At 39.4% G+C, this 27,724-nt stretch overlaps 1 protein-coding gene across 2 annotated transcripts in view; it reads right to left on the bottom strand.

Annotated features, from left to right (window-relative positions):
- Positions 1 to 1,383: 1,383 nt before the first annotated feature.
- LOC128657003 (oocyte zinc finger protein XlCOF6.1-like) overlaps positions 1,384 to 27,724 on the bottom strand; it is a 35,767-nt gene continuing 9,426 nt past the window's right edge. The window contains exons 4-8 of one of the 2 annotated variants that reach the window (XM_053711218.1): positions 26,873 to 26,977; positions 25,606 to 25,719; positions 23,442 to 23,531; positions 18,604 to 18,711; positions 1,384 to 2,635 (exon numbers count right to left, since the gene is read on the bottom strand). In XM_053711218.1, the coding sequence (XP_053567193.1) occupies positions 1,854 to 2,635; positions 18,604 to 18,711; positions 23,442 to 23,531; positions 25,606 to 25,719; positions 26,873 to 26,977 (1,199 nt within the window). In that variant the 3' untranslated portion in view covers positions 1,384 to 1,853. The remainder of the gene's footprint in view (positions 2,636 to 18,603; positions 18,712 to 23,441; positions 23,532 to 25,605; positions 25,720 to 26,872; positions 26,978 to 27,724) is intronic. The other variant, XM_053711219.1, reaches the window with a different exon arrangement.

Raw genomic sequence — 27,724 nt, 5'->3', positions numbered from 1 at the left:
TCCAGTCCACAGACACGCTTTAAGATTTAATGAGCGCCACTTTCTGCACACTAAAGATCACCTCAAACACTTAACACGCTGGTTCAATTTGACTGTTATTTTCAATGAACCGTTTAAACTAAGCTTGCCACAGTATTGAGCATTATAATGAATAAAACCACTATGAGTGTTATATTTTGAACCTGATCGTAATACAGGTACTGGCACTTTACTAATGGCCCTGTAACTCTATCTAACCTTCCACCTGTTCATATCAGACAGTATCTAGTATTGAACTGATAGATACACCCTTAGGAAGGCTTAAAAACTACATGAGCTTTGGCTGAGAGTGTTATCCCCCGCTAGCTGTGGAGTGATCCCTATCCAGCCTGAAAGTCGTTGAAAGGACACTTGAGAAAACCATGTTTAGACTTGCCGGGTACAGTGTGTGCTAGGTGCAGTTTGTGCTAGGTACAATGGGTGATAGGTGCAGTTTGTGCTAGGTACAGTTTGTTCTTGGTACTGCTTGTGCTAGGTACAGTGTGTGTTAGGTAATGTTTGTGCTAGGTATAGAGAGTGCTAGGTACAGAGTGTGCTGGGCACTGTTGGGACTAGGTTTGTGCTAGGTACTGTCTGTGCTAGTTACTGTTTGTGCTAGGTACTGCTTGTGCTAGGTACTGCTTATGCAAAGTCCAGTGTGTATTATGTTCAGTGTGTGCTAGGTACTGTTTGCGGTAAGTACTATTTGTGATTGGTACTGTTTGGGCTGGGTATTGTTTGTGCTAGGAACAGTGTGTGCTAGGTACTGCTTGTGCTAGGTAATGTCTGTGTTAGGTATTGTTAGTGCTAAGTACTGTGTGTGTTTGGTACTGTTTGGGCTAGGCACTGTTTGAGCTAGGTACTTTGTGTGCTAGGCACTGTCTGTGCTAGGTGATGTTTTTGTTATAAGAGCCTCTATTTATCTTTCTCACATATACCTAACACTGACTTTTGGAGCACTAAACTTTAAACGTATAAGTCCCCCCCCCCCCCCATTCAGAGCCCACATCAGGGTTCAATTTAGGTAAATTATTTTCACCACAAACTCCCTTATTTTACCTATTCTTCCCTTTTGTTCCCCTTCCCCAAAAATATTATCTTATAGAAGTGTGAGTTCCCCAATGGTCAGATCTTTTTTGGTTTCTTTAAAACATAAAAATGTGAGTGAATCTGATGTCTTTTGTAAATACGACTGACTGAACTTTACACCCTATTTTGACCTTCAGGGCATAGGTATACTATTTATTGTATTTGTATGTACTCAAGGGACCTGCAAGTCCTATTCAGTGTTTGACTTTGTTGATCTGTGTGCATTTGCCCATTATTGTACCTTCTATTCTATAAAATAAAAAAAGGAGGCAGGAGACATGTCCCTTCGATCTATTACAGAGGGTCTAAAGTGGGTTTCCAGGAGGTGAAACAATCAGATCATAAACCATACATCCCTCTGACAAGCACTGAGGGGAACCGGACCTCAACATAGACTGAAAACCCCCCCTTTCTCTGAAGAACACATGCACCAGTCTTTAGGAAAAGTAAAGACTGAGGTATGTGTGAGGTGGGAGGGGTTTTATAGAGTTCTTGGGGTTTGGGAATATTTGCCTCCTCCTAGTGGTAGAGAAGAGTAGTTCTCATGAGTAATGGATCGTGGACTCTCAACACCTGTATGAAATATATATATATATATAAATCAGACAAGAGCTTTAGGGAGGCTCTTGCACTTTTGATGTTAACGTAGGGGTTTGCCCTATGCAAAACATGACAATGCTTTCCTTTCCAAATTAATTTTCTGATGCGCAACAAGGTGTAACTTCTGAGCAAAACTTTTCCCACATTCAGAACACTGAAATACTTTCTCTCCTGCATGATTTTTTTTGATGAGTAGTAAAATTTCCTTTGCTGGTAAAATTTTTTCCACATTCAGAACATGAAAAAGCTTTATCTCCCGTATGAGTTAACGTATGTCTAATAAGATTTGATTTCCGAGCAAAACATTTCCCACATTCAGAACATGAAAATGCTTTCTCTCCAGTATGATTTTTCTTATGTTCAATAAGATGTGATTTCCGAGCAAAACATTTCCCACATTCAGAACATGAAAATTCTCTCTCTCCTGTATGAATTTTCTGATGTCTAATAAGATGGGATTTCACAGCAAAACATTTCCCACATTCAGAACAAAAAAATGCTTTCTCTCCAGTATGAATTTTCAGATGTATAATAAGATTTGATTTCTGAGCAAAACATTTTCCACATTCAGAACATGAAAATGCTTTATTTCCTGTATGAGTTTTCTGATGCCTTATAAGAGTTGCTTTCTCAGTAAAACACTTCCCACATTCAGAACATGAAAATGCTTTCTCTCCTGTATGATTTTTTTGATGGTAAATAAGATGCGATTTCCGAGAAAAACACTTCCCACATTCAGAACATGAAAATGCCTTTTCTCCTGTATGAGTTTTCTGATGTCTAATAAGATTTGATTTCAGAGCAAAACATTTCCCACATTCAGAACATAAATTTCCCATGTTGTGTCTTTGATTTTGAAGAAGATTGAAACAAGTATCTGTATTTTCACCATGACTAGGACTAGAATTAATGCAGTTTGTAAATTCACCTGTTGATAATAAATACAATGGAATTAATGTTAGTTATTAATGATATAATTATTATATTTTGAAGACATTTCAACTGTGATGAATGAGTGCCTACCACAGGAGTAAGGGGCAGGCTATGACCCTACACATATCCTTGGCTTCATGCTAACGCTTAAAGAACAAGTAAATACAGTAGATTAGCATAATTAACAAATGCAAAGGAGTAGTAAATTTTTGAATGAAAAAATTTCAAAGTTATGCCTATTTTCACTCCTCTTGAATCATGTGACAGCCATTAGTCAATTACAAATGCATATACGTATATTCTGTCAATCCTCAGTAGGAGCTAATGACTCTGAAAATGCAAATATATAAAGGCTGTGCACATTTTGTCAATGAAAGTAAATGGGAAAGTTGTTTTAAAATTGCAGGTTCTATCTAAATCATGAAAGTTTAATTTTGACTTGATTGTCCCTTTAAGGGCAGTTTAGTAGATATTTTTTATTTATTTTATAGCAAACATTAAAAAAAAATCATGTAACCAATATATTTTCAGAAGATCTCAAATCCAAATATTGTACTGATGTAGCAAAACAAATAAGAATCACTTATACAAAATCTCTAACAGACCACTATCCTAATATTAGCACAAACAAAATCAACTAAACACTATATAGCAAGAAATAAAACACCTTTTCATCTGCCACTACCTTAGTTTTACTAAATGTTTTAAAATATGTTTTGTTTATTTAAAACCTTAAAATAGCTACCCCAGCATAACAAAAAGGATTCCAAATCTATTTTAAGTATTATTTATCACATAATCTTTCACTATCTTGTGACATAAAATTATCTTTAATTACAAAAGATTTATTTTATCTATCGAAAACATAAAATATGTTTATCTTGTTTCTAAAATAGATTTATAGACAGATTCTCCGTTTACCAAATTTTTAGATGTCAAATATTATTTTCTGTAATGTTAACATAACACAATATTGACGTTAAAAATTATTACAATTGAGAACAAAATTAAAAACTATTTGAAAAATACCAGATATAAACCCAGATTACAAGTGGAGCACTAATTATAGTGCAATATCACTGGACCATGATATAGATATCTATCTATATATCTATCTATATTATATATATATATATATATATATATATATATATATATATATATCTCAAGCAGGAAACCACACTCTCTGGTCTTAGTAAATAAGTCATTTATTAAGTGACGTTTCAGGTAATACTCCCCTTCATCAGACCGGATATAGATATATATATATATTTGTGTATATAAACTGAACATGTCTATAAATGTGTATTTGTGTTTACATGTTAAAATATATATATGCACAGATATATATAATAAACATAATTTATGCTTACCAGAAATTCCTTTCCTTTCAAAAAGGGATAGTCCACGGTAGGACTGCAAGATTAATCGAGGATGCAGTTTTAAAACCGCAAGAGTATGCCATTTTTAGCCCCGCCCCTTTGACGGCACCTATGACGTACAGGAGGGCTGCCAACTTGCGACATTGAGCCGACTTACCGGGGAGCGCTGTGGCTGATGCGGGTTACAGGGAGGGGGGGTGCACTGGGACTTATGTGGGTTGGGGGTTGATGGTGGATGCAGGCAGTGCTTATGATGTTAAAGGGGGTGCTTATTGGGGGGTTAGAGTGGCAGCTGATGGGACATATGTAGGTTACACAGGGGGTGCTATTGGGTGTTACAGTGGGAGCTGATAGGGCTTATGTAGGTTACAGAGGGGGGCTTATGGGGGTTACAGGGGGTGCTGACATTTTTTTTTTCCCCATATCGCCCAGCCCTAGTCCATGGCTTCATTCCTTACTGTTGGGAAATACAACACCTGGCCACCAGGAGGAGGCCAAGACATCTCAGCCAAATGCTTAAATATCCCTCCCACTTCCTCATTACCCCAGTCATTCTGCCAAGGGAACAAGGAAAAATAGGAGAAATATCAGGGTATATATGGTGCCAGAAGAATAATGATAGGGAGAGTCCACGGCTTCATTCCTTACTGTTGGGAAAACAATACTGAATGAATAATGGGACGGAACAAAAAGGAAGAGGCGGACCCTATTCTGAGGGCACCACAGCCTGCAAAACTTTTCTTCCGAAAGCTGCTTCAGCCGAATCAAAAACATCAAACTTGTAAAAATTTGAAAAAAGTATGTAAGGAGGACCAGGTAGCCGCCTTACAAATATGATCCATATAGGTCTCGTTCTTAAAGGCCCAAGAGGAAGTCACTGCTCTAGTGGAATGAGCTGTTATTCTCTCAGTAGGATGATGTCCCACAGTCTCTTAAGCTAAGCGGATGACACTCCTTAATCAAAAAGATAGGGTAATTGAAGTAGCCTTCTGCCCCTTATGCTTCCCCAAATAGACAACAAACAAAGAGGAAGATTGTCTAAACTCCTTAGTAGCCTGAAGATAGAACTTCAAGGTGCGAGCCACATCCAAATGGTGAAGTAAACGTTCCTTTGATGAAGAAGGATTAGGACACAAGGAAAGAACCACAATCTCTTGATTGTCTGGAAGCTCAGCCAGTCTCTTGTGCAATAAAACTGACAGGGCTGAAATCTGTCCCCTCAGGGAACTAGCATAAAGGCACTTCTGCAGTCTATTCTGGAGAAAACATAAGATCCTGGCAACCTTTTATTCTGTTCCAGGAAAAACCACGCTCTTCACGACAATAAGTAGGTCCTCCACCCTTTGTGGTAGATACGCCGAGTAACTGGTTTACGAGCTTGAATAAGAGTATCAATGACACTCTCAGAGAAACCTCTCTTGGCTAAGACTAAGTGTTCAATCTCCGTGCAGGAAGCCTCAGAGAATCTAGATTTTGATGAACAAATGGACCTTGTAACAGCAGGTCTCTACGACAAGGTAACTTCCACTGAGGAGATGAGGACATCCCCACTAGATCTGCAAACCACGTCCTTCGCGGCCACAATAGAGCAATCAGGATTTCTGATACCCGCTCCTGCTTGATGCGGGCCACCACTCGAAGAAGCAGTAATGGAGGAAAAATATATATGAGATTGAATCTCCAGGGCACTGCTAGTGCATCTATTAGATCCGCACGGAAAGCCCTCAACCTGTACCAGGGTAGCTTGGGATTAAGACGGGACGCCATGAGATCTATCTCCGGCATCCACCACTTGCTGCATATCTCTGATCTCTGCAAACACCTTGGGATGGAGAGACCATTCCCCTTGATGGAAGGATTGCCTGCTGAGAAAATCTGAATCCCAGTTGTCCACACCCGGAATGTGGATCGCTGACAGCAAACAGCTGTGGGCCTCCGCCCACTCCAGAATCTGAGATACTTCCTTCATTGCCAAGGAACTGCTCGTTCCCCCCTGATGGTTGATGTAAGCCACCAAGGATATATTGTCTGATTGGAATCTGATAAACTGGGATGAACCCCAAAAGTGGCCAAGCCTTCAAGGCACTGAAGATTGCCCATAGTTCCAAAATTGATCGGGAAGGAGGACTCCTCCTGAGTTCACAACCCCTGTGCCTTCCTGGAACCCCAAACAGCTACCCATCCGGATAGGCTTGTGTCCGTAGTCACAATCTCCCAGGATGGTCTTAAGAAGCACGTCCCTCGGAACAGATGATCTGGACAGAGCCACCAAGAGAGCGATTCTCTTGACCGGCTGTCTAATACAATCTGTGGAGACAGATCAAAATGATCGCCATTCCACTGTCTCAGCATGCACAGCTGTAAAGGTCTGAGACGGAACCTGGCAAAAGGAATGATGTCCATGCAGAACACCATGAGACCAATCACCTCCATACACTGAGCCACAGAAGGACTCAAGGAGGTCCGGAGGGCAAGACATGCCGAAGTTAGCTTGCAACATATCTGGTCTGTTAGAAATATCCTCATGGATATGGAGTCTATTATAGTACCCAGGAATTCCCCCCTGGTACTTGGGATAAGAGAAATCTTTTCCAAGTTTATCTTCCATCCATGTGATCGAAGACGACTGAGAAGGGACTCCAAGAATTCTTCAGCAAGACGAAAAGATGGTGCTTGCACCAGAATATCATCCAAGTATGGGACAACTGTAATACCCTGAGTTTTGACAATGGCTAGAAGAGCCTCCAGAACCTTTGTAAGGATTCTTGGAGCAGTAGCTAGGCCAAACGGAAGGGCAATGAACTGGAAGTGCTGGTCCAGGAAATCAAACCTCATGAACTGAAAGTGTTCCGGTGGATTGGAAAATTAAGGTAAGCACCCTTCAGAGCTATAGTGATCATAAACTGGCCGTCCTGAACTAAAGGAAGGATGGACCATAGCGTCTCCATCTTGAAGGAAGGGACACTGAGAAATTTGTTTAAGCACTTTAGGTCGAGAATTGGGCGGAAAGTTCCCAACTTCTTTGGGACACGAAAAGGTTTGAATAAAACCCCAAACCTCTTTCTTCCATAGGCACTGGGACAACGACTATTAAGGAGGATAGGTCCCGAACGCACCCTAGAAAGGCATCCCTCTTTTCTGGTCTGATAGACAGGTTAGAGAGTGGGAATCTGCCCCTGGGCAGATGAAATTTAAAGCCTATCTTGTATCCCCGAGTACAACCTCCAGGACCCACGGATCCTGTACATCCCTGAACCAAGCGTCTGAAAAAAAGACAGTCTGCCCCCTGCACAATCCGATCCTGGATCGGAGGCCGCCCCTTCATGACGATTTTTTTTTGTCGGGCTTCTTATTCTGCTTGGACTTATTTCAGGACTGAGCCGGGTTCCAAGTACTCTTAGGCTGCTCGGGCTTGGAGGAGGATTGTTGTCGTTGGGATTTGTCAAATCGAAAATTAGAATATTGTTGTCCCTTAGACTTGTTCTTCTTATCTTGTGGTAGTGTAACGTTATATGTAGGTTCATATACCTTTAAGGAGTAGGTGGTCTCTTACAACAAGTTTCACTATAAGTGTCTGCCTTCTAACTTCCTCCTTGCTTGGTAATCTTGTTCCCTACCTTGGAAGGATCTAATGCAAGCCAGAATCAGCTATCAAGTTTTCAACTTTCGGATAATTCCCGTCTCTCCAGAGAACTTTACTGCTAACAGCGGATTGTTGAGATTTATCCTACTTTGAACTGTTCATCTTACATTGTCAAACTTGTTATCCTATACCACTACTACAAACCACAGAATTTCAGATTCCTCAGGAGTATATAGACTTCTCTGACGTCCCACCACATAGAAAATATGACTGCCACATTGAACTACTTCCAAGTGTGGATATTCTCTGTGAACATATCTTCCCTCTATCAAAGCCTGAGTTAGATCATCTTAAAATGTATATAGATGATAATCTCAGCAAAGGCTTTATTCAAACCTCTACTTCTCCATCTGGGGCAGGTATTTTTATTTGTTAAAAACAAGGATAATTATTTAAGACCTATAGTGGATTACAGAGAATTGAATAAAAAAAACCATAAAAAAAAAACAGTATCCACTTCCTTTAATTCCGGAGCTTATCGAAAGATTAGAAGGTGCCAAATTCTTCAGTAAATTAGACCTAAGGGGTGCGTATAATCTTATCAGTATAAGGTCTGGGGACGAATGGCTGACAGCGTTCCACACTCGTTATGGTTTGTACGAGTACACTGTCAACCTGATAAATTGCATATTTCAAGACATATTAGATACATTCCTTTTAATTTATTTTGATGATATTCTCATCTATTCCAAAACTTTAATTGGTCACGTAAAACATGTACGTACTGTTCTATCTAGGCTCAGAAGTAACAATCTCTATGCTAAGCATGAAAAATGCATTTTTAATGCAGAAGAAATCACTTTTCTAGGCAGATTTCACCAAGTGGGATTAACATGGAATCTAATAAAGTTCAGATGATTAGAGATTGGCCAATACACAGATCAAAAAGAGATATACAAAAATTATTGGGATTCGCAAACTTTTATAGAAAGTTTATAAAAAAAAACTTTGCCGCATTAACGAAACCTCTTACCAACATGACTAAATCTACCATTAAATTCTCTTGGTCACATTAGATGCAAAATGTTTGACACACTCAAGGACAAATTTACTTCAGCCCCTAATTTCCCAAACCCAGACCATCAATATGTCCTCGAAGTGGACGCCTTAGATTTTGCTGTTGGTGCTGTCTTATCCCAAAGAGAAAGTCTTACTAAACCTCTTTACCCAATAGCATATTATTCAAGGGTTATGTCACCTCCTGAATTGAATTACGGCATAGGCGAAAAGGCATTACTAGCATTAGAACACTGGCAACACCTCTTAGAAGGTACAATATTGCCGATTATCATATACACAGATCACAGAAATCCGCAATATTTGAAATCTAATAGAACTTTATCCGCCAGACAAGTAAGGTGGAATTTATACTTCTCAAGATTCAACTACATAATCACATACAGACCAGCAAAAATGAATAGAAAGGCTGATGCACTTTTACGAATGTATGAGAAACCTCCAAACAGATCATTAGAAGAATCCATCATTCCCCGAAATAACATCCTTGGACTTACGATTGATAACACAACATTAGTCAAGACTAATCAATAACAAACCCCTCTCCAAACTAATGGAGCACAATGATGGGTTATTCTATCTTGCAAATAAATTGTACATACTACCTTCCTTGCGACAATTAGTACTAAATTCCGTACATGAATCTCCGTTAGCTGGTCATCCAGATTTACACAAAACCTTACATTTATTAAACAGACCATTCTGGTGGCCTACACTTACCAGAGATACAACCAAACATGTAAATTCCTGTAAAACTTGTATAATCTCAAAGAAAGATAAGAAACAATCATATGGACTGTTGCTCCCATTACCAATCCCAAACAGACCCTGGAAAGAAATAGCTATAGACTATATCGTAGACCTTCATAAATCTGCCAACAACACCACGATACTGGTCTCTGTTGATTTATTCAGTAAGATGGTTCATTTTATTCCATGTAATAAACTCCCTACTGCATCTGACACGGTCAAACTCTTAATTAATAACGTTACCCACCTCAATTACTTCGGATCGAGGATCCAAATTTACAAGCAAATTTTGGAAGGAACTATGTAAAACCCTGGGAATCAAAACAATGATTAAGTACTGCCTTCCATCCACAGACCAATGGGCAGACAGAAAGATCTAACCAATGGCTGGAACAATATTTTAAGTGAAAGTAAAGTTAGCTGTTTTGCAAACCGCAGAAATATAGTATGTTTAAAATTAATAGGACTTTTATTCATTGTTTTTATCAAATCAAGTTTTATTTGCAAATAAAGCATATTTTTATTTACGATTAATTCAACCCGTTTTTTTTAAAAAAAAAATTACTTTTACTTGCTGATCATGTTTCTTTACTTTTTAACTAAATACTTACCTATAAAATAAACCCTAAGCTAGCTACAATATAACTTATAGTTACATTGTAGCTAGCTTAGGGTTTATTTTTATTTTCCAGGCAACTTTGTATTTATTTTAACTAGGTAGAATAGTTATTAAATATTTAACTATTTAATAACTTCCTAGTTAAAAGAAGTACAAATTTACCTGTAAAATAAATCCTAACCTAAATTACAATTACACCTAACACTACACTATCATTAAATGAATTACATAAATTACCTACAATTAAATTAAATAAACTAAAGTACAAAAAAAACAAACACTAAATTACAGAAAATAAAAAAAGAAATTACAATTTTTTTAAACTAATTACACCTAATCTAATCCCCCTAATAAAATAAAAAAGCCCCCCAAAATAATATAATTCCCTACCCTATACTAAATTACAAATAGCCCTTAAAAGGGCCTTTTGCGGGGCATTGCCCCAAAGTAATCAGCTCTTTTACCTGTAAAAAAAAATAATACAATACCCTCCCAACATTAAAACCCACCACCCACACACCCAACCCTACTCTAAAACCCACCCAATCCCCCCTTAAACAAAACCTAACACTACCCCCTTGAAGATCACCCTACCTTGAGCCGTCTTCACCCAGCCGGGCAAAAGTGTACCTTCAGACCGGCAGAAGTCTTCATCCAGGTGGCATCTTCTATCTTCTTCCATCCGGAGCGGAGTGGGTCCATCTTGAAGACATCCGACGCAGAGCATCCCCTTTCATCCGACGGCGACTGAAGAATGAAAGTTCCATTAAGTGACGTCATCCAAGATGGCGTCCTTTCAATTACGATTGGCTGATAGAATCCTATCAGCCAATCAGAATTAAGGTAGGAAAAATCCTATTGGCTGATGCAATCAGCCAATAGGATTGAGCTCACATTCTATTGGCTATGTCGGGGCAGCAGATTAGGGGTTAATAAGTGTAAGATTAGGGGTGTTTAGACTCGGGGTTCATGTTAGGGTGTTAGATGCAGGCATAACTTTTATTTCCTCATAGGAAACAATGGGGCTGCGTTAGGAGCTGAACGCTGCTTTTTTGCAGGTGTTAGGTTTTTTTTCAGCAAGCTCAGCCCCATTGTTTCCTAGGGGGAAATCGTGCACAAGCACGTTTAGCCAGCTCACCACTACCGTAAGCAGCGCTGTTATTACAGTGAGATGTGGAGCTAAATTTTGCTCAACGCTCACTTTTCTGAGGCCAACGCCGGCTTGAAGAAAACCTGTAATACCACCGTTGTCTTAAGTGAGCGGTGAGAAAAAAAGGCTGGTTAGCCCCGCACACCATTACCGACAAAAACTCGTAATCTAGCCGATAGTGTTTATACAGTCAATTATAAAAAACTTACAATCGAAATATAACTTGTTTTTGAAAACGGCTCACGGATGTCAGAAATGCAGCTGCTCTGTTTCGCAAATCGCATAGTACTGAATGAATACATTATTGTTATTCATTGAGTACTATGTTTCTAACGAGATTGAGGCATGCGCATTGGAGACAGGGTGAACACAGAATCGCATGCGAAATTGAAGGAAGAATCGGCGATTCCCGCATGCGCAATGCACTCGTCCTTGTGAACGCGCATTTGTAATACGTATAGAGCGGGTGGGACCACTCTATACGACAACACACAGAAATATAGGAAGTAGAAGATGGGAGGAGTCAGCATGAGAATGGTATTAAAATAATATGTTAAAAAAAATTCACAAATTAATAAAATTCTGAGAAAAAATATAGCGATGTAATGCACTGAGGGCTGCAGACACCGCCGTTTGTAACTGCGCGGCAAAGTCCGCAGGAAGAAGGCCCTCTCCAGATCTGCTACCGGGAACTTCATGTGGAGTGGATAATTTAGCAAGGGTAGTAATCTCAAAGGACGCAGAGTCCTGAGAGGTAGACGGCTCAGAGGGACTAATAGCTTTAGCAGGCTTGTCTCTCTTCATAGACTTTATAAAGGTGTTAAGGCATGTGGAACATAATTGAGTGGGCGGGAAAACCACGGCCTCCTCACAATATAAACAGTTATGATTTAGTACAGAAGAAGTACCTTCTAACATGTCAGACTCCTCCATAGCTCGGGTTATATCCACAGAAGGACACAAATAAAAACGTTTTTTTTTTTTATATGCTCCCAATGGCTGGGACACTCACCACCTCCTAGACCCAGACAGTTAACAGAGGAAACGCTCTCTTCAGGTTCAAGTCTCAGCCGAAATTGAGGAAATGAACATAGACCACATGCTATGAAAAGTACAGCAAGTTAATAGATGCTGTGCAACACGTTCAAAAACGAAAGTGAAACCTGTTTGTTCCAGCCAAAAACGCAGTCTATGAGCCCTGTGACGGATACCCCGGCTACCCCGACTGGGTAGCTCCGCCAAATGGGTCCTGCTTACTCCCTGCCGACTGCAGCTATGTAGCTGGCAAGTGACCACAGCCTGTAGCCACCCCCGATACCCGACAGCACCAGTACTCAGGGTCCCACCCTGTGGTACACTCCAGCTACCCAGACTAGGTAGCTCTGTCAGAGTGTCCTTCCTCTGCCTGGAACAGGCTGCTATGTAGCCCAGGAAAGTGATTCCTATGTAGCCCAGGAAAGTGATTCTAGCAGAAGCCCACCTAAATGACTAGACAGACTAGCATTCAGGTGAAAAAAAGAACTGCCTTTATTGGGACAAACACACATCTTTTATACACACACATCCATCTTGATAAAACAGGGAGACAATGCCACAGTTTTCCCGCCCCTCCAGACTGACCGGCGCCTCCATAGCAACCATAGTCCCAGAGAATCCCAGGACACAGTGGTGACAGTTTTGGGGTGATCCCGGGGGAGCGGCGGCACTTCCACTTCATTTGCAAGCTCTCGGTCCCCAGATGCCGCAGTCCAAAAAGCGGCGTGATTCGTTATTGGGGACCGGAGATACAGCCCGTTGAAGTTATGGGGGTAGGGGTGTCCAAAACCCCCGGTTCTCAAAGCAGCTCCCCTCCGGTAATTCCCTCACCTCTTGTCCTCCCTAGGGGCTACTAATCTCCAAAAGAGCGAAGCTCTGGGGCACATGGTTGCTGGAGCGACCAGGGGTAAAGTTAGAGGGTGTCCTGCTGTCCTGTGGCCGACGGGGAGTTCCAGGAGCCCGGAGAGCCTGAGAGGGGTTAGGCGGGTGTCCGTGGTGAGGCGGCCGGGAGTTCCAGGGGCCCGGCCAGCCTAGGAGGGTTTTCCTGGTCATACACCAGCTTTTCACAAGACAAGCAAACCAAAGCTTCCAGGGATTGTGGTTGCTCTGAGGAGCCCAAAACCACTGAGAAACAACAGGGGTGAGGTTGTAGGGGGGTGGGGGGTAGCCTTAGCTGTCTGTATCCGTGACAAGCCCAGAGAAGAAAATCACACATCAGCATGTAAATAATTAATAGACTGATTAATTAATCCCAACTGTTCAATAAACCCCCCTCAGAGGATATTAACCTTGGATCCTATCAAGGTATAAAGGAGCCACACTGTGACCCTGTTATAGCGTTTTATGTGTAAAAAATTGATCTTACTTCCAGGATCCATGCTGTGGAACAGAACATAGCCTCTCAAGTGTGACAGTCTTATATAGTAGCGCTCCAGACATGGACCTGAGTGAGAGAAAGCAGGCAGTGAAACTCGTCAACACTGATTACTTAGGAGCTGTTAGCAGTAGTCTGGATTGTTTCGCAGAAAAACTTTCCCTACATCTCCAGACTCTAACTTTCATCAATACTCTGAGAGGTTGACATGACTACTTAAAACTCCAGTCCTATCTCGAAGGGCAAATACCTTTTTTCAGGACTCTCCAAATCTTCTGACACTTATCTGCCACCTTCTATGATGAAAAGCAAAGAATGACTGGGGTAATGAGGAAGAGGGAGGGATATTTAAGCCTTTAGCTGGGGTGTTTCTGCCTCCTCCTGGTGGCCAGGTGTTGTATTTCCCAAAAGTAAGGAATGAAGCCGTCGACTCTCCCTATCTTAGGAAGGAAATAACATCTACCAAATGCATTAAAAGGACACGAAACCCCAATTTTTTCTGTCATAATTTAAATCAGTGTTTCCCAAACGCGGTCCTCACGTACCCCCAACAGGCCTGGTTTTCATTATAGCTTAACTAGTGCACAGGTGAAATAACCTGATGAGAGCAGGTTAGTAACCATGGTTACTGATCAGCTGATTACTTCACCTGTGCACTAGTTCAGCTATAATGGAAACCAGGCCTGTTTGGACCATGTAATTTAAACAACTTTCCAAATCACTTATATTATCTAATTTGCTTTGTTCTCTTTCTATAATTTGTTGAAAATGATACCTTGGTAGGCAGCAATACACTACTACGAGCAAGCTGCTGATTGGTGGCTGCACATATATGCCTCTTGTTATTGGCTCACCCAATATGTGCAACTAGCTCCCAGTAGTGCATTGCTGCTCCTTCCACAAAGATGCCAAGATAATTAAAATTAATATTTTATAGTAGAAGCAAATTGGAAAGGTGTTTAAACGTGTATGTTCTAGCTAAATCATTAAAAAAAAAAATGTCCCTTTAATCATTTGGTCTTGACCTTTAATAATTTCCCTTTAACATTAACAGGGTTCTGAAATGTATTTTGCTATTGTAATTTAACCAAAGTCAGTAAGGAATTGACCTGAGCTTTTCCAATATCTAACAAAATTTCCAGATTTTCTTATAATTTTTCCTCTGCTTATTGTTTTTAATATTTTTCTCTTTCCTTTTTACTCATTATCAGCTAGATTACGAGTTGTGCGTTCGTGTTTTTTAACGCTGAAAAAATGGTAATTTCAGCGTTAAAACAGCAACGCAGCCATTACAAGTCTTGTTGGTATAGCTGTACCGCAACCCTTTTAGCCTGTGACGCAACGTCAGTCCCGCTCTTGTAAAAATTACATTTTTTCATGGGAGTTCCACAGCGCTGCCATTACAAGTTTTGCGTTCTGTCTAAAAAGCTTGCGTTACGTTACCCTATCAAGATCCGTACCGCCATATACCCTAAAAAGCTTACGTTACCCTATCAAGATCCGTACCGCCATATACCCTAAAAAGCTTACGTTACCCTATCAAGATCCGTACCGCCATATGAGAGCAATCAAAGTTTCATCAAACACTATCTATCACACAGTTCCTTTTGGCAACAGGACACTACTAAACAGCACGGATCACTTTAAGATAATTTTAACAGCACCAAATCACCTTAAGGGTATTTCAAATGAAACGGATAATTTAAGGTAAAACGAATATTAATCTACACTTGATGAGAACATTTTTTATGGATCTAAAAGAGAGAACATTTTATTCATTATTTATCACATGTGATAGTAAGCATCGTTTTTAATCACATATTTTTTGTATATATATTTTTTGTACACTCTGCACTTTAATTATTTGTATACCAGTTATAACTAAGAACGGATCACTGAGGTTATTATACCAATTTGAATTGTTTTTGTCTTTTGGGTTATATACTTTATTGTCTACTTTTGAACATATGACTTGTTTAACTTGGATGAAATTCATTTAGAATCACAGAGACACCGGTGTCATTTTTAAAGGTTATAGGTATATCAGGTTTTTTATATTATTCAGGTTTATTAATGTTAACATCTGTTCTACAAGTAATAAATGTATGTTTTTTTTAAATCTAGCCCCAACGTTTATATCTTTTAAATCCAACTTATTGTATTATACTATTATTTTAAAATATCACTAGAAAGTGTTTTTAATTTTTCTTATCCAGAGAGCCTTGGGCGCCCCTTTCGCACCATATTTTTTCAATTTTAATAATCCTAAAATAAGGATTGGTTTTTAATTATATAGCATAAGGCTGTATATTCACGGCTGTAATGTTTCATTCAATTAATACATTCACAATGCCATGCGCTCACAATGGTTTCTAGAAGATATCACATATTTTTGGTTTTACAGTTCTCAAAACTGTGAATCTGTGTCTGTGGAAATAACATCCCTCTTCTTCACTGCAACATCTTATAAAGTAAACATACAGATTTGAGAAATAGACATTCAAGGGACATAAACACAATTTTATTCATTTAATGATCCATTAAATTAGCTTCATTCTCTTGGTATCTTTGTTGGAGGACAATGCTCTACGTGAAGCTAGCTGAACACACTGGGTGAGCCAACGACAAGCAGTTAGCTCACAGTAGTGCATTGCTCCTAAACCTACCTATGTACGTTTTTCAACAATGGAAACCAAGAGAACAAATCAAATTAGATAAGAGAAGTAAATTGGAAAGTTTACAAAATTGCATGTTCTATCACTGAATCATAAATGTTTAATTTTGACTTTACTGTACTGTCATTGCTCCCCTGTAAATCCAAGTACACAGAAACAACCCCTTACTATGTTTCAAGAAGCTCAATGAATAGAATTATGTTTGGAGTAGAACTGCACAAGGACCTAAGTGTGAGGAGGGAGGGACAAGCATTATATAATATTGTTTTAGCTAAAAAAACTATTAAACAGTTGATCAAATAAGAACCTATTAAAATTTTAGCCTGTAACGCAATGTCAATTCTGCATTTAAAAAAATTATGTTTGAGTGCGGGATCTTCAAAAGCGTCTGTATTACAGGTTGTGTGGTCCGGCTAAAATGCTTGTATTACAGCTTATACCGACACGATCCATACCGCCACCTGAGAGCAGTAGTTATGGATTTTGTGTAACAAAAATCTTTCACAAAACTCATAACTAAACTGTTACAAAGTACACTAACACCCATAAACTACCTATTAACCCCTAAATCGCCGCCCTCCTGCATCGCAAATACTATACCGCGACTATTAAATAAACCTATTAACCCCTAATCCACCGTCCCCAACACCAATAAATTATTAACACCTAATCCACCGCTCATCGACATCACCAACACCTAAATAAACCTTTTAACCCCTAAACTGCCGGCCAACCACATCGCCAACACTATAATAAAGTATTAACCCCTAAACCCCCAGCCCCCCACATCGTAACTACTAAACTAAACCTATAAACCCCTAAACCGACGTCCCCCCACAACGCAAAACACTAAATTAAACTATTAACCCCTAAACGTACACCCCCTTAACTTTAAATTAAAATTACAATATAACTATCTTTAAAAAAATAAACACCTGTGAAATTAAAAAAAAACTAAAGTTGAAACTATAAATTAACATAACATAACTATTCTAATAAAATAAAAAAACTAAATAAAATTTTTTAAAAAAACCTGAATGCCCTTTTAAGGGCAGTAAAAGAGACCTTTAAGGGGCAATGTGCATCTTAGGATTTTTTAGAGTTAGGTTTTTTTTTTTTGGGAGGGGTTGGCTGGGTGGGGGGTGTTTACTTTTAGTCGGGGACACAGTAATTTTTTTTAAGGTAAAAGAGCTGCTTAACTTAGGGCATTGCCCTACAAAAGGCCCTTTTAAGGGCTATTGGTAGTTTATTGTAGGTTAGGGGGTGTTTTTATTTGGGGGGAGCTTTTTATTTTTATAGGGCTTTTAGATTAGGTGTAATTGTTTTTATTTTTGATAATTTAGTTTATTTTTTGTAATCTTAGAGTTTTTTATTTTTCGTAATTTAGTGTTTTTTATTTTTTGTAATGTTAGATTTTTTTTTTGGAGTGTTTAGGCTTTTAATTGGTAGTTTTTTTTTAGAATAGTTATGTTAGGTTAATTTATAGTTTAAATTTAGGGTTCCTTTATTTCACAGCTAAGTTTTAATTTTTTATAAAGATAATTATATTGTAATTTTAAGTTAGGGGGGGTGTTAGGTTTAGGGGTTAATAGTTTAATTTAGTGTTTTACAATTTAGGGGGGCGGCGGTTTAGGGGTTAATAGGTTTGTTTTAGTAGTTACGATTTGGGGGGCTGGAGGTTTAAGGGTTGATACTTTATTATAGTGTTGGCAATGTGGGGGGGCCGGCGATTTAGGAGTTAATAGGTTTATTTAGGTGTTGTCTATGTCGAGGGCAGCGAAACGGGGATTAATAACTTTTATTAGCGTCGGCGATGTCGGGGAGCGGCAGATTAGGGGTTAATAGCTTTTATTAGCGTCAGCGATGTCGGGAAGCGTCGGATTAGGGGAGTTTAGACTAGGGGTTTACGTTAGGTTTAAACGTAACTTTCTTTTTCCCATAGACATCAAGGGGTTGCATTACGCGATCTCCATTCCGCGATCGCAGGTGTTAGTTTTTTTTCTAACTCTTTCTCCCCATTGATGTGTATGGGGGAAATCGTGCACGAGCATATAAACTCAGCCCTTGGCTTTTGTGCGGTATGGAGCTTAACGCACAGCCCAAGGAGGATTTTCAGCAACTCGTAATGGCAGCTCTAGGGAGAGTACAATAACGCATTTTTTTTGCTTTATTTTCGCACCGTTATTAGTGGGGGAGAATTAGTCCTAATTTAGATTTTAAAAGAGGCATTTTCATAAGTGTGTTTTACTCTCTCCCCTAATAAAAACCTCCCTGTACTTAGTGGAGCAGATAATCTGTATCACTCACGTGTACTCACATGTACTGATATTGTCACTGATTTCCTGCTTCTCAGCTTCCTGCTGACTCTTTACATACAGATCATTTATTTGTTCGGCATCAAGTGTGACTTCAGTCTTAACATCACCTGCACAGATCATATAAGTATGGTCAAATTTTTGCTTTTTTGCACTGCACAATGAAGTTGTAATATCAGACACACACAAACACACTTCTGTAATAATGAGACAAAGACAAAAACAAAGGTGCCACATGTGTAGATCAATAAGAACCCAAAAATCCAGATATCGACAAACACAGGGTACTCACAAAAGAGATGGCACTCTGTTGTGCCAGTAGAGGCAGGCTGGTATTTTGCAGCAAACCAGCTGGCTGGTACAGTGAAGTCCTCACCAATTCCCGATAACACTGGAGTCCAATTGTGCTGAATCACTGGAACATCGATCCCAATGGCACCGGCTCACTGTGACTTGAACTGGGAGATGGATATGAGAAGGAGGGCTGTTGTGCCCTTAGGTTGCACCAACCACCAGACTAATATAAAATTTAAAATCAGTTTTTTTATTACCAGGAATAAAAATACCAAAAATAAAACAAAATTTATAGCTGGGTGTGTAAATAGAAACTCCTCATAAATACAGAGAATAACAGCGACGCGTTTCTCGGGGTACTCCCCGTTTCCTCAGGCTTGTATAGTCTGTATGCACATGAATGCCCTTTGAATAGGGCTCAGTAACCAAATATTCAGATGAACCCTCCCCTTCCTTTACATAAATCAACCAATAAAATCCTTCCTCTTCCGATACACCCAATTGTTGCAATGATGTAATATAGAAACTACCCTATAAACATGATAGTGTGTATATATATAATATAGTGAAATTAAACGGTCACAGTGTAATTAAATGTTGTTATATGGTGAATGATCGAAATTCAAAAACGATCCGATCATAGTGTGCAGTCTTGTGTATGACATATGTGTATGACATATGTAAACATAGGAAGCACGTGCCTCCTAAACAGCCAATGATGTATTATCATTCAAGGGCCTGTCCCTAAATCCTACTATGATACGCTGTACCATGTTATGTGACTACCGACCTCAAACCAAATACAGTGACGTATGGTCACATGATAGTCTCTCTAATAAGCAGGAGCTGCAGTCGACACTAGACGTTGGTCTTAGGGACCAATTAGATGATACGAAAAGACGGATGGGTAGACGATTGCTGTGTGATTGGACTGCCCTATGTTTACTAATAAAGGCAGCGATGTAATCTCTGTGTTAGAAATATACATATATGCAAAATTCAAAACCAAATAATGAAAATAATATGGAGCATTACTATCATAATGATATGTTTTTAAGAGAACCGTGATGGTGCATAGTAGATAGATCATGAGTATATATAAGCTACGGCCAACATGAATAAAAAATGAAAACCAATCAAAAATAAAGGATGGGCTAAGAATTGCTGTATAATTGGTCTGCTAAAAATTAGTGTGGCAACAGAAATGTATATGCTGCAATCAATGTGTAAAACTGTGTGATGTTCTAAACAAATAAGTGAATATGATATGAACAAAACAACCATAAATATATATTAAGTGAAAACTTAGTGATCCGGTCCGTGGATCATGAGTCATGTATCTACTGGTGATCCGTGGATCATGAATCTTATTTCTATTAGTAAGGTACATTTAGTGAAGCAATGCATTAATATATAGACTAAAATATTGGAATGAGGCATAATATAAAGTGATGTAACACTAATAGTAATAATAAATGCCACACCAATATCTGGTGCTCGTGTTAACTAAAAATGTTAAAATATATTAAAAATTATAAATGACTAACTACACCTATTTTATGTGAGAGTGATAAGCAACTAAATAATGAAGTGTGTGAACGATATTTTGTGAAATTAGTTTGGAGTTGATGATTACTAAATTTTGTATAAAAATTAATGAAATAATCTAATCTATGTAATTGTATAGTGTTGAAGTATAAACATAAGTGTATAAACATAAATGCATATGAGTAATTGAAATACAAAGTAGTCTAGCAACAGTTGGGTGGGGAGAGTCCAGTGTACAGAACAACAGAAACAATCTGCTATATGTAAAACACATAGCAAAAGACAACAAACTAGTAATAATAATAGCATTCAAATAAATAATAATAATAATAATACTAAAAAAAAAAACTCCTAAAAGTAATCCAAATAATGATGAAAGCAAAACAAATAAATATAAACAATAGGGTATATTAACATACGTATTAAAAAACTATACCAAAAATATCTAATAACAGTGTGTAGAATAAATGACCCTAGAAAATTAAAGGAATGCAGCAGAATCAATCACCTCATTCAGACCTAAGGGAAACAAACTATTGAATTTGTAGATCTAATAGGTTTCCCTTTGTCTTAGTTTTGAAAACCTATTGAACAGATTACTACTAGGAATATTTTCTTTCGGTGTAATCTTGAAGGAACATTTGCCAGGAATGTATTCATTGCAAATATGTCTCGATACGCTGTGTTTGAGTGATCTCGATTTGATATTCCTCAAGTGTTCACTCCATCTAGTTCTGACCTTCCTACAGGTCCTACCTATGTATTGCATCCCACATTTACAGGAAAGTGCATAAATTACATAGCTAGAGTCACAAGACAGTCTGCTTCTTATAGTAAAAACCTCCCCTGTACTCTGGGATGCTATACTAGTGAATCCATGAGTTATATGTTTGCATATATAACAAGATCTCTTTCCACATTTGAAGACTCCCGTCCTATTGAAAATATTACGTCATTACCCCTGACCTAGCTGTATTTTTTAATTTTCTTTTGGACATAACCACCTTACTTGGAGCTAATTTTTGTTTATATGTTGGTGCTCTTCTGAAAACTAATTTTAGTTGGGGAGGTAAGGTTTTTTTCAGAACCGGATCTTTCAGGAGGTTGGGCCAATGCTTCTTGAGTATTTTATTAATAAATTTGTGGTTGGAGTTATACTGGGTGACAAAAAGAGGTTGTTTATTCATAAATGAATCATTATCCCTATGTATAGTTGACACGGATGATAATAAATGCTCTCTATTCAGATCCTTTGCTCTCTCAAAACCCTTATGAACAAGTTCTAATGGATACCCCTTCTCCAGAAATCTCGATATAAGAATTTTGGATTGTTGATTATATTGTTCAATAGTACTACAATTCCTACGTAGTCGACAAAACTGGCTATATGGAATGTTGGTTTTCCATTTTGTCAGGTGATTACTAGAGAAATGTAGGAAATTATCACAATCTACTTTTTTGAAGTAGGTAGAAGTTGAAATGTTACCCCTTGAATACCAAGTAAGGACTACATCCAAAAAATCAATACTATCCCTTTGTAAATTATGAGTGAATCATATGCCCATGATGTTATTATTAAGATGAGAGACAAAACTGAGTGCTTCAGTTTCTGAGCCATCAAAAATAAAAATTAATAGTAGTCACATGACATGGTACAACGTATCATAGTAGGATTTAGGGACAGGCCCTTGAATGATAATACATCATTGGCTGTTTAGGAGGCACATGCTTCCTATGTTTACATATGTCATACACAAGACTGCACACTATAATCAGATCGTTTTTGAATTTCGATCATTCACCATATAACAACATTTTATTACACTGTGACCATTTAATTTCACTATATTATATATACACACACTAGTATCATGTTTATATGGTAGTTTCTACATTACATCATTGCAACAATTGGGTGTATCGGGAGAGGAAGGATTTTATTGGTTGATTTATGTAAAGGAAGGGGAGGGTTCATCTGAATATTTGGTTACTGAGCCCTATTTAAAGGGCATTCATGTGCATACAGACTATACAAGCCTGAGGAAACGGGGAGTACCCCGAGAAACGCGTCGCTGTTATTCTCTGTATTTATGAGGAGTTTCTATTTACACACCCAGCTATAAATTTTGTTTTATTTTTGGTATTTTTATTCCTGGTAATAAAAAAAATGATTTTAACTTTTATATTAGTCTGGTGGTTGGTGCAATAGACTCCCTATCAGTAACCTAAGGGCACAACAGCCCTCCTTCTCATATCCATCTCCCAGTTCAAGTCACAGTGAGCCGGTGCCATTGGGATCGATGTTCCACTGATTCAGTACAATTGGACTCCAGTGTTATCGGGAATTGGTGAGGACTTCACTGTACCAGCCAGCTGGTTTGCTGCAAAATACCACCCTGCCTCTACTGGCACAACAGAGTGCCATCTCTTTTGTGAGTACCCTGTGTTTGTCCATATCTGGATTTTTGGGTTCTTATTGATCTACACATGTGGCGCCTTTGTTTTTGTCTTTGTCTCATTAACACAGAAGTTTATCATCCCTCCGGGTCAAATCAGAGAGCTGCCTATCAAGTTCATGGACATTTGAAGATATCTGTTGGACTTTTGGCCATTATATCCAAAGATTGGTTTTTATATTTTTTATTTTATTATATTTTTTATATATATTTTCATTTAAAAAAAAAATTTTTTGTCTTTTATATATATTTATATATTCATACACTTTTTCTATTAGTGTGAGCTTTTTATGTCATAGCGCCTCCTATAGGAGCTAAGTGGCTCTTTGTAGATACTGACACTCCTGGTGTTTTACACACAAACACACACCTGTACCCTGAATCCCTCAGACACATCACACTCATACACTCACTTGTACCCTGCATCCCTCAGACACATCACACACGTGCACTCACTTGGTCCATGCACCCGTCAGACACATCACAAATGTACACTCACCTGTGCCCTGCATCTCTCAGACACATCACACACATACACTCACTTGTACTGATATTGACTCTGATTTCCTGCTTCGCAGCTTCCAGATGATTAGTCTGTTCAGCATTAAGTTTGACTTCAGTCTTAACATCACCTGCATAGATCATTAAAATATGGTTACATTTTAGCACCGAACAAGTAAAATGTAATATTAGACACACACATTCACTCACCTGTGTCATGCATCCTTCAGTCACATCACACATGTACACTCACCTGTACCCTGCTTCCCTCACACATCACACATGTACACTTACCTGTACCCTGTATCCCTCAGACATGTCACATGTACACTTACCTGTGCCCTGTATCCCTCAGACACATCACACATGTACACTCACCTGTGCCCTGTATCCCTCAGACACATCACACATGTACACTCACCTGTGCCCTGTATCCCTCAGACACATCACACATGTACACTCACCTGTGCCCTGTATCCCTCAGACACATCACAAATGTACACTCACCTGTACCCTGTATCCCTCAGACACATCACAAATGTACACTCACCTGTACCCTGTATCCCTCAGACACATCACACATGTACACTCACCTGTGCCCTGTATCCATCAGACATGTCACACATGTACACTTACCTGTACCCTGTATCACTCATGTGACTCACTCATAGACATTTCACACATGTAAACTTACCTGTGACCTCGGATAGGTGACGCACATACACTTTTCTATGCCCTGATTTGCTCAGACACATCACAAACATACATTAGCTTGTTCCCCTTACATATATCATACACGTACACTCACTTAGACCCTGTGTCCCTCAGGCATATTACACACACTCACTCACCTGTGCGCTGCATCCATGAGATGAAGAGCACGGTATGCTACTCATATCAACTCAATACTCAAATCTTTCATGATTCAGATAGTGGGGCCTAATGACCCCTGATGCCCCTGTTTCCGCAAGTGCCTTCAGACTCTCCAGAAACAGCAGTTATGGAGCAGCGGTCTTAGGACCGCTGCTCCTTAAGTGGTCCACCGCCTCTGACGCTGCAGACATCAATCCGCACGATCTCATACGATCGGGTTTACTGACACCCCCTGATAGTGGCCAATTGACCGCAAATCTGCAGGGGGTGGCGTTGCACAAGCAGCTCACCAGAACTGCTTGTGCAATGCTAAATGCTGACAACGTATGCTGTTGGCATTCAGCGATGTTTGTTGGACATGATACGCTAAGCGGATCATGTCAGACAGACATTTGATAATCGGCCCCACTTAGTGTAATTCTAAACGACTTTCCCTTGTACTTCTGAAACAAATGTTATCTTTGTTGAAGGAGCAGCAATGCACTACTGAGAGCTAGCTGTACACATCTGGCGAGCCAATGACAAGAGGCATATCTGTGCAGACACCAAACATCATCTAGCTACTAGTGCATTACTGCCCCTTAGCCTTCCTAGGTATGCTTTTCAACAAAAGATAAGAGAACACAGAAAATTGGATAATAGAAGTAAATTGGAAAGTTGTTTAAAATTGTAATCTCTATATGAAGCACAAAAGTTTAATTTTGACTTCACTGTCCCATTAACGCTTGAATATATGCGCAATAAAACACATAATATATTAACATAAAATATTTCACTCATAACTATACATATTTAATACAAAAACAAGGTTTATTATTAAAATAAATGTTCTAACAGTGATTTAAAGGGATATGGTCTAGGATCTGAGGGACTCAGTGAGGTCACAATATCCGACCTCCAGATGTCAGCGCATCTGAGGTTTTGGCTCTTGCAATAACATTCTACTTTCAACTTGTAATACGAGTACAAGAATAGGAGCAATATAGATATAACTTGAGTGGAGTTAGCACTCAGTAGAACTTATATTTTTGTGCTTCATTTGTAATCTAGCCCTTAGTTATTCATACATGAGCTGCTCACTGACTTGTGTCTGCTGTGTAACCATGTGAGAAACTATAACTGTTATTTACATTAGGCAAAATGTCACCATCACAGAATAGTCCCTTTACTTAACCCCTTAATGACAGACGTACCCTGTACATCTGTGGTCGTTTTTGGGTTCAACTAGGGCAACTTTGCCAGGGAAGCTGTGCTAGGACTGCATGCCGGAGGCAAGACCTGTGCTATATCCGGCAGATGTTTAAGGGTAATGTGTTAATTAGCGCTAATCACCTGAAGTTGTATTTATAGGAACTTCATCCTCCTCAATCTTCACGTAATTACACACATACGGTTCTCCTCCGTGCTCAACCGCTGAGCCCTCTGAAGACGTCACATCCATATGGCCTGTACAATAAGAATATACATAAATATGTGTAAGTTGTTTGTAGTGCTCCTGGGATGTATCATTTCTCTCTCATTATTTAGTAGACTATCACACTTAATATGCACACTCACCTGTAACTCACATACCTCACACACACAATATACGTGTACACTCACCTGTAACTCACATACCTCACACACTATACGTGTACACTCACCTGTAACTCAAATACCTCACACACACACACACTATAAGTGTACACTCACCTGTAACTCACATACAATATACGTGTACACTCACCTGTAACTCACATACCTCACACACAATATATGTTTACACTCACCTGTAACTCACATACCTCACCCACAAAATAACTGTACACTCACCTGTAACTCACATACCTCACACACAATATATGTTTACACTCACCTGTAACTCACATACCTCACACACAAAATATGTTTACACTCACCTGTAACTCACATACCTCACACACAAAATAACTGTACACTCACTTGTAACTCACATACCTCACACACACAATATACGTGTACACTCACCTGTAACTCACATACCTCACACACACAATATACGTGTACACTCACCTGTAACTCACATACCTCACACACACAATATACGTGTACACTCACCTGTAACTCACATACCTCACACACACAATATACGTGTACACTCACCTGTAACTCACATACCTCACACACACAATATACGTGTACACTCACCTGTAACTCACATACCTCACACACACAATATACGTGTACACTCACCTGTAACTCACATACCTCACACACACAATATACGTGTACACTCACCTGTAACTCACATACCTCACACACACAATATACGTGTACACGCACCTGTAACTCACATACCTCACACACAATATACGTGAACACTCACCTGTAACTCACATACCTCACACACACTATATGTGTACACTCACCTGTAACTCACATACCTCACACACAATATACGTGTACACTCACCAGTAACTCACTTACCTCACACACAACATATGTGCACATTCACCTGTATCTTGTGTCCCTGACACAACACACATACACACTCAGCTGTAACCCATGTCCTCAGACACAACACCTGTGCACACTCACCTGTATTCTGTGTCCCTCAGACACACCACAAATGCACACTCACCTTGACTGATGCTGTCACCGGTTTCCTCATCTGGTGCTTCCAGCTGATGCCTCACACACAGATCTTCTGTTATCTCAACTTTCACTATATCAGCGTTATCTTCATCTGTACAAATAAAGCAGATTAGTTTTTATATCACATAATCTAGTTTTTTTTTATTTCCCTAACAGACAATAGCACCAAATTCACACATTCTCCTCCTTTTCCCTCTCATCCTTTTTGTTTTACTGTGAGCCTCTATATCCCAGTAAAAAAACTACAACATGAACTAAACAATGGTTAAACTCATGTTGTTATCTGCGCTTATAAACCAGATAGTAAAATGTGCACAGCCCCGGCAGACTCTCACGTGTTACTACTCACCGGCAGTGAGGGAGAGCAGTAAGTAACTGTGTGCACAACCCCGGCAGACTCTCACGTATTACTACTCACCGGCAGGGAGGGAGAGCAGTAAGTAACTGTGTGCACAGCCCCGGCAGACTCTCACGTATTACTACTCACCGGCAGGGAGGGAGAGCAGTAAGTAACTGTGTGCACAGCCCCGGCAGACTCTCACGTATTACTACTCACCGGCAGGGAGGGAGAGCAGTAAGTAACTGTGTGCACAACCCCGGCAGACTCTCACGTATTACTACTCACCGGCAGGGAGGGAGAGCAGTAAGTAACTGTGTGCACAGCCCCGGCAGACTCTCACGTATTACTACTCATCAGCAGGGCGGGAGAGCAGTAAGTAACTGTGTGCACAGCCCCGGCAGACTCTCACGTATTGCTACTCACCGGCAGGGAGGGAGAGCAGTAAGTAACTGTGTGCACAACCCCGGCAGACTCTCACGTATTACTACTCACCGGCAG

This window comes from Bombina bombina, chromosome 4, assembly GCF_027579735.1.
Source record: "Bombina bombina isolate aBomBom1 chromosome 4, aBomBom1.pri, whole genome shotgun sequence".
Lineage (NCBI taxonomy): Eukaryota > Metazoa > Chordata > Amphibia > Anura > Bombinatoridae > Bombina > Bombina bombina.
The sequence above is the reverse complement of the archived record's forward strand: the minus strand, read 5'-3'. Positions and strand labels throughout refer to the sequence as shown.